The sequence below is a fragment of the Oratosquilla oratoria genome, chromosome 26 (assembly GCF_046742065.1).
Source record: "Oratosquilla oratoria isolate Oo_2021 chromosome 26, ASM4674206v1, whole genome shotgun sequence".
In the NCBI taxonomy this organism is placed as follows: domain Eukaryota; kingdom Metazoa; phylum Arthropoda; class Malacostraca; order Stomatopoda; family Squillidae; genus Oratosquilla; species Oratosquilla oratoria.
Window position 1 is genome coordinate 54824536 of NC_134802.1, and position 12721 is coordinate 54837256.

Consider the following 12721-nt stretch of genomic DNA (forward strand, 5'->3'; position numbering starts at 1 on the left):
TGTTTCAGTGTGAGACTGTTTCTATGTGACCAACTCATAGTGGTAGAGAAAGGAGAGCAGTTACCTTTTGTCAGCTCTCCATGTGTGAAAAAAAGTAAGAAAGACATTTGAAACTGATAGAGATCTTGGGCCAAGTCTAGGGACTGAATGCCAGCCTCTCTGGGCTGCACCTCCTAATGGAAGTGAGGTGGTTGACATTCATACATATACCAAGGCTTTTTCCCCCTTACAAGGGAGGCAGCCAAAAAGAAAAAGGCATAAAATCATTCCCACCCATTCCATCCCTAAATACACTCCACTCCCCTCCACCCTCCCTCTTATCTTAGCACCTCCTGGATGAGGGGGTCGACAGGTTTTGAAAATAGACAGCTTTGCTGTCCATCTTGCAGGACATGAAGGTACCTGTTCTTCATCCCCCTCATTTCACATCACTTGCAACACTTGAAGACAATAATTTACTCTGCATGCAGGCATTATCCATGGAAAGAAAGAAAAGACTCTTGCAAACTTCAAATCTTTATTTATCCATGCAAGTACATTTTTCTTTCAACTGAGATTGTCAAACATTCTTATCCCTTCATTAAAGTGAAAAATCTCATTACATATAATTATTTATGATTCCTAATAAAGCTCTTAATATGATTTGACCTGAAGCCAACATATTTTCAAAAGTACCAAAAGGCTACTTTCCTTGTAAGGGGGAAAAAGCCCTTGGTACGTTATGTACCAGAAGGCATACCATACTACATTTGATTTGTATTATTTACACATAGTTTCCCATGAGTTATGAGACAGTCAGGACTAAACTGCCTGCCAATGACTAGATCACCAATGAAATTCTGAACAAAGACTATAGTACTGAGACTTCCGTCACAATTCATACCAATACACATCAAAGTGCCTTCTTCTCCTAATAAGAGAGATGGCAGAGTCAAAGCCATTTGCATATAATATCTCAAATTCACAACTCAGTTTCTACAATTGTGAAACTTGGTATGCCCTATTTCTATTAATTTCATATACACCATGCATGGTAACATGATCATGTGAACGCAAAAGAGGTCACATGAGAGCATGGAAATGATGTTTGAAGACTCTTTTTGGTGTCATGAAATATGACAAAGGAAGGAACAATTGGATTTGTGAAGGGATCGAGGTAAAAATAGGATTGGGAGATGTAGGAGCGATGATACAGAAACAGTCCCACACTTACACAACACAACTTATAGTTCAAACTTTCTTCCTAGAAAGATCTGTGGGAAGGCCCAGTGCTTGTCAGTTGCTGTGGGGATACAGTTTTTGAGTGAAATTTAAGGCAAAAATTATCATTAGTGTATTTAGCTGAAGGTTGGTCACCAGGCAGATGGGTAAAAATATGTTTGAAAAATTACATGGTGTGGTTCAGTGGTACAGAGCTTGGATGTGAACAAGTACTAGCATATCCTAGGGAGTCAAAGCAAGGTAGAAAGGAACTGGCTACCCTACCACATCATCTGAAGGCCTAGTATTAATTTGTATTTATATCTAAGTAAATACATGTATTTGGCTGCACTATTGTTAAAAGATTTCCCTAACATGCAGCCAATACTTGAGGGACTTTGTTGACACCAGATTTTTCAAGAGAATTCATTACTGTTTTACTCAGATTTTTTTTTTTTTTTCAATGACTATATAGTGGTAACATTCAATGTATGAAAACTTAATAAAATTCAACATGTTTATGTGACTGAGTGAATTTTAGTTGTGTATGATGTGGGTCTGTACTTTGACTTGGTATTTACCCAATAGAGAAGACAGAGAGAAATCCCTTCAGTCTGCATCAAAATATTGTCCATACACAACTATTCTCCACTCACTCCTATCCCCTGCCTTCTCCCATCCTTGCTCAACAGACATTCCCTTCTTGCTCAAAGCCCCTGCATCCCATCCATCCATCTCATCCTCACTTGTCCCCTAAGTTCATTCCATCCACCTCTGCTTTCCATACCTCTTTTGCTAATCTTCTTTCATTCATTCTTTCCTTATATCCAAATTATCCCTTCATTCTTTCCTTATATCCAAATTATCCCTTCATTCTTTCCTTATATCCAAATTATCCCATTAATTTTTCATTAGCTCTATCTACTAGCTCCCTTTCTATCCCCGCTATCCTCCTCATTTCTCGCTCTATCCAACCTTATAACCCTTACCATACTTCTCACACTTCATCTCAAACACATTTACATTTCTCCTTTCTGCCTTCCCTAAATTCTATGTCTCTATCTCATACAGTGTTGTAGGTACAATCACTCCTTTATATAATCTTTTCTTTGTATTCATTCCCAGATACCTATTTCTCACAACACTTTTCAATCTACCAAGACATTCACTTGTTTCTCTTAATCTATAAATCACCTCCATCCCCACTCCTCCATTTCCTGCCACATGCAACCCCAAATAATCAAAAATATCTACTACTTCCAGCCTTTATCTTTTAAGACTTACTTCCAACTCGCTGCCATCCTCTCCTCTTGTACATCTCATCTCCTTATTTTTACCCACATTTACTTTCAACTTTATCCTATGGATGGGAGTGGAATGAATAGGACAGGGTGCATGCACTGACTTGACTACCTCCCTTAAAAGGTGGAAGAAGCCTGGTATATAGATAGAAATTTACAAAATATGAGAATGATCACTTCAGCATGAGAAACTAGCTTTTTAAATCTAACATATTTGTGTAAGGTTTGTGCAACTTAGCATCTTTGGGTAATGATTGATTAATGATTTTGATTTAACGTCACAAACTCACCCCTATCGGGAGGCTAGGACGGTGCCCCTTACAGTGGACTTTGTAGCGTGGAATTTAATGAACCATGCCCTTGGTTCAACTCGCCCTGAACAGGGTTCAAATTGTCATCATCTCGACCTCTGCCGCAAGTAACGACACCCTAACCCACTTGCCCAGCAAGCCTCCTTTTGGGTAATGGCTATGAATGAATATTATTCAACACTTTGAAAATCTATAATTTAGCCATTTGGCTAAAATGATTTAAAAACAAATTACAGGATCTTATATTTTCATTGTAAAATCTCACCAGTTATTAGAACTAGTCACTGGAAATGCTTGAATAAATGTTACACATTGAACTGTAGGTTTGAAAATGTTTAAGAATATGTTACAATTTGAACTACAGAGTTTAGGAAAATGTTGGCATTTTTCTTTGTTCCCTTATCAGTATTGTACTCTCATTGTCTGAGGTAATTAGGTAGTCAGTTACTGTCATCATCTCTACATAAAGTGTACTTAGGGAAGATGATATAAAACTTTACTAAGATGGCTGACAGTACAAAGATGTTTTAAATGCACATTATCTATAAAAACATTCTTTGTTTTATGGAAGCTTTATATCCCTTAATACTTAGGAAATAAATAGTCTTTTAAGTTCTCATATACATACATAAACTTTAAAATATAAAATAACTTGTCTACATGAGGAATACAGGAAATTCATAACTTAATACTTAGAAAAAATTGTCTTTTAAGTTCTCACATACATACATAAACTTTAAATATAAAATAACTTGTCTACATGAGGAATACAGAAAATTCATAAATTATAATTAATGATAATTTGGTTTAACGTTGCAAACTCCCGCTATCAGAAGGCAAGGATGGTGCACCTTACAAAGGATTTTGTAGCTGAACTTACAAATTACTCATCACTGAAAATATATTCAGCTGGACACTTTCAACTGAAAACAATGCATTTCTACCACAGAAATTAATCAAAATCAAATTAAGAATAATGCATCCTTCACCCTTCTTCATATAATCATAGAAATTTATGATAATGTGAAATATCCTCATCACCAAGTTTTTTTTTCCCCACATAATTCAGTTGATATTGCACTGGAATGCTGGAGTTATTCTACTGGTGTAAAATAACAAACAAGCCTTTTGCTGAACAGCTTGATCTTAGGTGAACATTGACTAGTTCATTTTATACATCTTAAACGACCATCTCCAAAATGAACTACAAATTTGTAGAACCAGTCCACAAAAATAATGAAAAACACATTGGGTATGTCAAAGTATTACTAGAGATAGAAATTGGTCTACCATTGTTCATTCATTTCATTAGCTTCAAACTGTCTTACCAAGTATCTTTCCTATCATGTCTGAAAAAGGGGAAGCATGTTTACTGGTTTCCATTTAAGAGGAATTATTTTCTTTCTAAAAAAAATGCACGTGAAAAATATATGGATTAGTGCACTACAACTATTGTACTATTAATTATCATGGTAAACCTACATGAAAATAGAAGAAGCTGGATCTCTTCATGTCTATTTCCTCATTTCAGTTCATAATAAATTGTAACCTGTAAGTATCCTTCACATTTTCAGTATGCACTACAGTACATCAGAACTGCTTTTGTTTTTATTCAATGTAGTGATCACTGATGGGTACTTGCTTGTGATGGTCCTATAATACAGATGTCGGAAAGAATCATCTCCCTGTCGCTTGTTTTAAGTTCCATCTGGAGATGCAGCCCTGAGGGGCTGGAACTTGGTTTCTGGACTGGTCCTAAGCTCTATCAACTTTAACAATCCTATTAGCCAGTGATACAGAAACACACACTAATACAACACAGACAGAAGTCCAATATTTCTATCCAGAGAGATCTAAGAGAGGGCCCAAGGACCCTTTCTGGCTTCTATGGAGCTATGAATTCTATTCAGTAGAACTCAAGTCAACAATCATCATCATCATAATCATTATTGTTCTAAATATATCAGGTAGATACTATAACATCTTAAGCAGAATTAAATACATATAAACTACAACAAACTATAACAAAATCATATTAAATCTGAAATATATATATATAGATTCTTTTAAGAATTAAAATTCAAAGTTTAAAAGCTGATATACCATAAAACACTTACATAAATTCAAGTATACATAATATCATATTTATTCAAACTTATAAAAAACTTGATATAAAACAAAAACAATGCAGAAAATATGCTGCTTATAAGTAAACCATCCCAGAATGAATCACTGTAAAATAATGCAGCATAGTATGTATTATCAGATTCACAAATGATCACATACTTCACTAATAAAGGCAAAGGAGAACTCAAGGGAAACTACCTTGAAGTAATATTTCAGCCCATAAGACTCCTGACAATGTTTTATTTCATGATTGAACTTTACCTATTTCTGTTACTGTTATGCAAGGAGGGGGGGGGGGTAGGGGGTGCTTGTGTGTGAATGATGTTTTGGCACACCCCAGATGGATTTCTCCCAGTCTTCTTTTTTTCTGCATGAGGGGACAGTGCGTGGGGAGGGGGGGGGGGGTGCACCAATTAAGTGAAGCATCCTTGCTGTAGATGTACATTGCTTCTCACCCAGGGCAGTAGGAAGGATATAGGGATGACCCATCATCCATGAGGAGCTAAGTTGAAAGGGGGGAATGGGTGGGAGTAGGTACGTGCCTTTGACTTGGCTACCTCCCTTATAAGGGGGAAAAAGCTCTTGATATATAGATTCATAGATGTTACAAGAATATGCATTTGATTCATATGTTTGTAATTTTAGATACACAACCAGAATGTAAGTTTATTGCACATTGTATGATTTTCTTTTTTTTACTTTACCACATAAATATATACCGACACAACCTTTATTACAACCTATTTTTGCATGATAACATATATTCCCATTTCAATATTAGTAATACTTATGAACTGACTAGAAGGATGATACTGACCTTTCATTACATTTCAGATCCACTAAACAGGAGACATTTCAATTTATTTATTCATTTTTAATTTCTTGACTTAAAAAGAGGCACTGTTCACCTCATATCCTTGTTCTAAGAAGCTAGACCATTTAGGAACCTTGTATAGCAGTTTGCTGTGATGAGGTAGATAAAACTTCTCTGTGATGCATATACGATAAGAAGATGGTCCACGCAAAAGAGGCTACTGACACCAGCACTGTTCGGTTCTTTTCAGGTACCAGGTAAAAATTGATGGTTTGAATCAGGGGCCAAAAGCATGCACCAGTCTGCAATTGAAATTGGACAATAATTAGTTAATGGTAAGATAACAGACCTTGAATGAACTAAACACTGACAAAAAAACAAATGCATAATTTTGAGAAAAAAAAAAAAATCCACCAATATTCAAAACACTTTAGTAATGAGGCCCTCTAAAGCATGTATGAGTTGTTGTTTTTTCCAAGTATTCTAGTGTTGTGGTGTGTCTTCATGAAACATGAGGCCTATGTGAGGTCCTGGTGTGCTGGATTCTACATCATAAGACCACCCCCTGACCCTCCAGCAAGGAAATGTTGGCCAATCTGCCACAAGAAACCCTGTGGGTGGTATAGATCCCTAAGAGCTGCTTTGGTTATCTGGGGCAAGTGCTGCTGTGGAGGTGCTGTATCTTGCTGCATTGCATTTGACTTGAGCCATGTGGTGGAAAGAAGGATGACCCTTGATCCACAATAAGCTAAAACAGGAGGGGATTTTTTTTTTGGGGGGGAGTGGGATGGGTGTAGGTTGGGTGCATGTGTTGACTCAGTTCACTCATTTAAATGTGTATGATTGTGTGTGGATGATGCTGTGATGCATGGAAGGGAGTGGGTGGGGAATGGAGGGGTAGTATGTGTGAATGATATTCTGATGGAGCCCAAAGGGATTTTTCCCCCGTCTTCTCTTTTTCTCCATGAGGGGGTGGAGAGGGGGGTTTGCCAATTAAATAAAGTGGCCTTGCTGTGGATGTGCTGTGTCTTGCTGCACTCCTTTTGACCCAGGGCAGTGGGAGAGATGCAGGGATGACCTGTCATCCAGGAGGAGCTAAGAAAAGAGGGAGGGAGGGGTGAAGAATGGGAGTCGGGTATGTGGGGATGAAACAGGTGAAGTGAATTTATGCCTTTGACTTTGGCTACCTCCCTTGTATGGGGGAAAAAAGCCCATGGTATATGTATGTATAACCCTTTTATAAAGCAGAAAGTGCCTTTTGATAATTGTATTATTTTATTCTCCATGTGACATCAGGTCTACTGTCAGCAAGCTTAACACTGGAATTCTAACATAGTAATTATGAAAAGCTCCCAATAAAGCAACACATACAATAAACAACAAATCCAAAAATATGCAGTCAAACTCCAAACTTTTTAGAACTTAAAGCACAAAAGCAAAACCAGAATATTATTTCCCCCATAAAAAAACTTGCCTATCATTGTTACTGTGAAGACATGTTGGCCCTCCTGAATTCTACAGATACCACACTGAAAAAAATATATGGCATAAATGGAAAGGAAAAGCAATCAATGTAAATGCCTACAATTTTTGCATGAAAGATGCTAAAAATAAGGCACCAGCTCTCCTATGGCCTTGACACAACCCATCTGTCAGTTTAAAATACTGTGGAATTTAATGAACCATGCCCTTGGTTCAACTTTGCCAGTGGCATGGTTCAAACCGCCATCCCCTCGACCTTTGCTGCAAGTAACGACACCTTAGCACGCTCAGCCATCTAGCTTCCTGTATCTGGTTTCCAGAATATGCCTAATCAGAATATGCCTAATGTTCACTCATTCTTTCAAAACATTCCAATTCCCTTCTATCTTACACTCTATTCATTTTTACTGTTAAAGTCAGTAACTTGCCAATACTTGGTAATTTTTTTATATATACTAAATCTTTCACTCTATGTAAAACAAAAAACAAGGCCATAGAAACTCAGTGGAAATTTCTTAAAAGACATCAGATATCAAAAGAAACACAATGTAAAGACACAGCCTTTATCAGTATGACATTTCCTTTTCATCAAGTACATAAAGATGTACTAATAAAGGGTCAATCATTACATGATGTTTCTTTTGACAGACTTGCTGGTAACTGCCAATTTATACACATCAGATAATACATAAAGTACTTGTAATCATACATATGACAAAGCATGAAGTAATGAAGTAATAATCATTAAAAACAAATTAGTTTCCTGTCATGGTAATTTTCCTTCAATCAAATTTTGGCAAATAGGCAAACAAATAATTTTGTATCTATTTCCAATATATGTAATATCCTTACCCTCCATGTTGGTATCAACTTATTCTTCCACTCCTTGACACACTCCTCCCAAGTCTTCCCCTCAAGCAAGTTAATTCCAATGTAAAACTGAGTCTGTCCCACTGGAGCAAACAAAATTTGCTCCAGGTAAGCCTGAAGAAAAATCAAGTTGAGATTAAAAATGTTGGGAAGTGTTCGTCATTAAAAATTGTAACAAAAATTATCATAATAACATATCTGCATACACACCCTAATCACGCCATGACTGACCTCCAAACTCCCCTAAACATTAACCATACTGAGAAATCCCTCCCTCAATAAACAAGAATTATATTAACATGACTACATTCAGGCCACCATCCAGTACTGAAGCAATACTGACACAGAATTAGCCCAACCAGAACCAAATTGACCCAGATGCAATCAGCACACAAGACACAATAATTCATCCTACACTGCTCTACTCTCATCCTATCCTGATAGCAATATATCACTTCCTTATAGGCCATAGCCAGTTACTTGGGGCTATGAACCTCCTGCAAGAGAGACCTGGGGCAAGAGACTGTTTGATACATTCATGAAAAATTTGGTTTAAAGTCACAACCCCCCCTATCAGGAGGCTAGGATGGTGCCCCTTACTAAGGACTTTGTAACATTAAATTTAATGCTCGTGATCCAACCTGAGAACTCCATCATGGGGAATCAACAAAATTTATCATATAAAAAACTTTAGCCTGGTGGTATGCAAGAATTTAATTCTAACTGATATTTAGGTCACCTCCATGCACTGAAAAAGTACAAATACAAAATAGGGTTCATAACTGACACTCAATACTCAAGACGCAACCACCACACATATAACACAGCACATTATATACTACACTGTCCTAACCTGACTGCAGACAGCTAAACAAAACTCTTCCTTGAGTGACTAATAAACTAAACTGGTGGCTTATATTCTGTTTCTTGGAGACCATTGGGTTCCTAAAAGAGAGAAATTATGAAACTGACTGATGCATGTGAATATATATATATATATATATATATATATATATATATATATATATATATATATAATATATATATATAATATATATATATATATATAATATATATATATATATATTGAAACACAAACAGCAACCAACTTGAATGAAACTAAGCAATGGAAATGTTTGAAGGAATTACTATGAATGACATCAAGGCTCAATCTGAAACATATCTGTGGTGAATTGGTGAATGCTAAAATATCTCATGATACTAACCTTGAATATAGCATGTTTAAGTGTGGTTCCTTTCACCAGTCGACCAGCAATCTTGATCCAGCAGTAGACAGTTGGGGCAACTGCAAAAGTTCCAAGTGCACAAAAACGAAGAGTCTCCTTGTAATCAAATCCTTCCCTGGTTTTGTCAAACTCTTGCTGAACGAGATTCGAAGTTGGCCACAACACTCCATAAGTAAGCATTCCCCTTGTTACTGGATACCTTTTCACCATAGTTTGAAAACCACGAAGTAGGGAGGTCATTTTCACTGGGTAAGTTCCTGTACATCTGCTTTTAAATCAACAAGACCTTTATCAGCAATTCTCTCTATTAGTAAAACAGGATATATCAATGCCTTTCCAGAACAACAAAAAACTTCTGGGTTATAGTTGAACAGACAGAGCTCATTGATTACATCAAAGATAATCTTTCATTATAAATCATCCCTTTCTCTATCTGCTCATGACATATAAGGTAGAAAAGGCCTTTACCCTTTGGTGTATACATATATTGTTATTACTCTTCTTATGTTCTAATACCCCCCTATATTTTTACCACCCCAAAATGTTCAGTTCATCAAAAAATAACACAAATCAATTAAAAAATTATAAAACTGACCCAGGGCAGTGAACAAGATGCAGGAATGACCCATCATCCAGGAGGTACCAAGATAAGAGAGAGGGAAAAGGGTGGAGGGGAGTGGAGTGTGATAGGGATGGAATGGGTGGGAGTGGTTTTTATGCCTTGTTTTTTGGCTACCTCCCTTATAAGGGGGTAAAAACCCTTTGGTATATGTATGTAGGTATCTAGAAATAAAACACACCTTAGGAAATAATCTAAGAAATCTTAAAAAAAAAAAAAAAGATTAATAAACTGGAAATTTGTACATACATACATATATATACCAAAGGCTTTTTCCCCCTTACACAGGGGGTAGCCAAAAAGAAAAAAGGCACAGAAAATCACTCCCACCCATTTCATTTCCCATATACAGGTAAACGTCGACTTACGATGGCCGCGACTTACGATTGTTCGACTTTACGATGACGACGACGACGACGACGATATGATAATTTAACCCCTTCCATACGGTGCCGCACACGTAGGCGTCATGAGGAGCAAGTGGATTCGCGACGCTGCCATATCGGCGTCTTGATTATATTTATTGTAGTCGCCCCTGTGTTTTTACATTCTCTCAAATGATTCATTCGCTGTGGTTTTCAAAATTCGCGGGTGAAAGAGAGAACGATCGATATAAGCGGTGACTATATTTTATGATGCGAGTATTATTACGTCACGCCGTACGGCTGGCATTGGCTGCTGCCCGCGAGATTTAAGTTCCGTACTGAAAATACATATTATAGTGTTTGAATATGGTAAAAAGGATAAAAATGATTAAATAAACTACTGTACATGTTTAATAGGCTATATTCAGTATCTCTGGTGGTTAATATACAGGTAGGCTAGGTACAGTGACCACGGAACAGAGTGGGGATCGACTTACGATGAGATCGTCTTACGATGGCTCTATCGAAACCTAATGCCATCGTAAGTCGACGTTTACCTGTATTCCACTCCCTTCCACCCTCCTCCGTCCCTCCTATCTTGGCACCTCCTGAATGATGGGTCATCCCTGCATCCTGTCCACTGCCCTGGGTCAGAAGCAGTGTTGCAAGACACAGCACATCCACAGCAAGGCCACTTCATAAATTCGGTGATCCCCCCTACAGAAAATGGGAGTTCGGAATGGTGAAAAACAGAATGATATAGCCCTCCAGTAAAGGCTATGGTACTTAAATCCTCATGGAAGGGCAGACAATGAACTGCAACACTGATAACTATCAGGAGGATAATCTGCCATCTTCGGCAATAAACTGGCGTAAGATCATTTTGGTTCTTCACAATGTCAAATATGTTCTATTACCTTGAGTGGCAATAAATTAATCATTGCCCCAGGTCTCTTGCAAGAAACCCACAACTCCCAAATAATTGTGTGTCAATTTGACATATCTTCCCATAGAAACACCAATTCAGCAGATGAATAGAGGCGATCAATGGGAAATTGCCACCAGGAAGTTCAGCCCTGAGGAAGCAGCACCTTGCACATCACTCACTCACTCACTCCTGTGGTCCTTGGGTTACCTGTGGACCCCTCACTGCTTAAACCCTTTACCTTCACTCTCAACAATCTTATGCCACTGTCATCCATTTTTGGACATCTGCCCCAACATAGCTGAAGTCCTTCTCCAGGTAATAATATCTGATAAAGTAAATAATACCCAACGTTGGTCATAAGATGGTCCTTAAACAGCTGATCCCAGCTCAGCCAGCAACTGAAGACGATCCGATAAGGGATCTAATCGGAGTTTGCATGGAGGCTTTCAAGAGGAGGCTGGGCAAATTCCTGGACAATTTCCCAATTGGATTTCCAGTCCCACATGGCCTAACTTCATCACGAGGAGAGGCAACGAACTCGATCGCAAACCACTTGCAATACGCAAGGCTCGGGCAGAGATGTGGAAGTGGTGTGTCCTCAAACTAGCCATGGTGTTAACATCAAAATCTTCAAGACAAGACAAGACTAATATTATCTTGCAGTCATCTTGAATCTTCCCTTCTTGGTATTTATGCATCACTACTAGTCCACATTCCATACATCTCTCGATATATTAAGTAACCATCGGTAAATACAAGCCTACGTTATTTTTCTTTTATTCGATGAGCACCACACAAAAAAAAGAAAAGTTGAATTAATATATTTCACTTAAAGAGAAGTCTTGTCTTCGGTGATGCAATCCGTTACAGGCAGTGGTGACAACATATATTACCCAATATCTACTACACTAAATATATAACAGCATTCTCATGACACCATTCTTCTAATACGTTAAGTATTAATATTTTTGCGTTTAACTTCGTTCACAAATTGTATTGAAATTGGTTAAAAGAATTAACTGTATTTGCAAGGGGAGCTTCACGTACCACTTCTCGCTTGTTTTGTTATCAACACGAAATGCAGACGACAACCAGATACAAGTCAGCTGACATGACGTTCAAAGATTCCGTTTTAATCGTTGCAATAAGAGGCAGATAATATAATGTTGTATATCAACGATAATGGCAGAACATAAACAGATGGAAATCATGTTTATTTTATTCAAATTCAATTGTCTTTTATATATCCCTGTAAGTGATCTATCTCCATGAGTTAAAGTTCGGAAATTTAAATAATCCCGCTCCGTTTCGTTTCCAAGGAGAGGGCTAAATAAGAACTCGTAAAATATATGAATTAGAACATTTGGGCCTAATTTTCTACAATCACACCAAAATTTATTATGTTTTTACATTTTTGATATCTCCTTGTCAAACATTTCCTCTACCTCATAAAAGTA

At 37.4% G+C, this 12721-nt stretch overlaps 1 protein-coding gene across 4 annotated transcripts; it reads right to left on the minus strand.

Moving 5' to 3' along the window:
- Positions 1–506: 506 nt before the first annotated feature.
- Positions 507–12337, minus strand: LOC143039604 (mpv17-like protein). 4 transcript variants are annotated; one of them, XM_076209859.1, is made up of 5 exons: positions 12312–12331; positions 9332–9620; positions 8088–8219; positions 7228–7282; positions 507–6055 (listed from the first exon to the last, which is right to left on the minus strand). In XM_076209859.1, exons 2-5 carry the CDS (start codon positions 9590–9592, stop codon positions 6000–6002), a joined length of 504 nt encoding a protein of 167 aa, XP_076065974.1. In that variant the 5' UTR covers positions 9593–9620; positions 12312–12331; the 3' UTR covers positions 507–5999. The 4 variants fall into 4 exon arrangements, with proteins under 4 accessions (XP_076065974.1, XP_076065972.1, XP_076065971.1 ...); XM_076209857.1 differs by lacking the exon at positions 7228–7282 and having other exon boundaries at positions 9332–9617; positions 12312–12337; XM_076209856.1 differs by lacking the exon at positions 7228–7282.
- Positions 12338–12721: the final 384 nt, after the last annotated feature.

What these genes read in the sequence shown, in the direction of transcription:
- LOC143039604 (XM_076209857.1), bottom strand. Translation starts at nt 9,592, where the DNA reads ATGACCTCCCTACTTCGTGGTTTTCAAACTATGGTGAAAAGGTATCCA. An exon ending in TTAAACATGCTATATTCAAG is followed by an intron (nt 8,220 to 9,331) that starts GTTAGTATCATG and finishes ATTTTTCTTCAG; the next exon opens with GCTTACCTGGAGCAAATTTT. An exon ending in AGTTGATACCAACATGGAGG is followed by an intron (nt 6,056 to 8,087) that starts GTAAGGATATTA and finishes TTTCAATTGCAG; the next exon opens with ACTGGTGCATGCTTTTGGCC.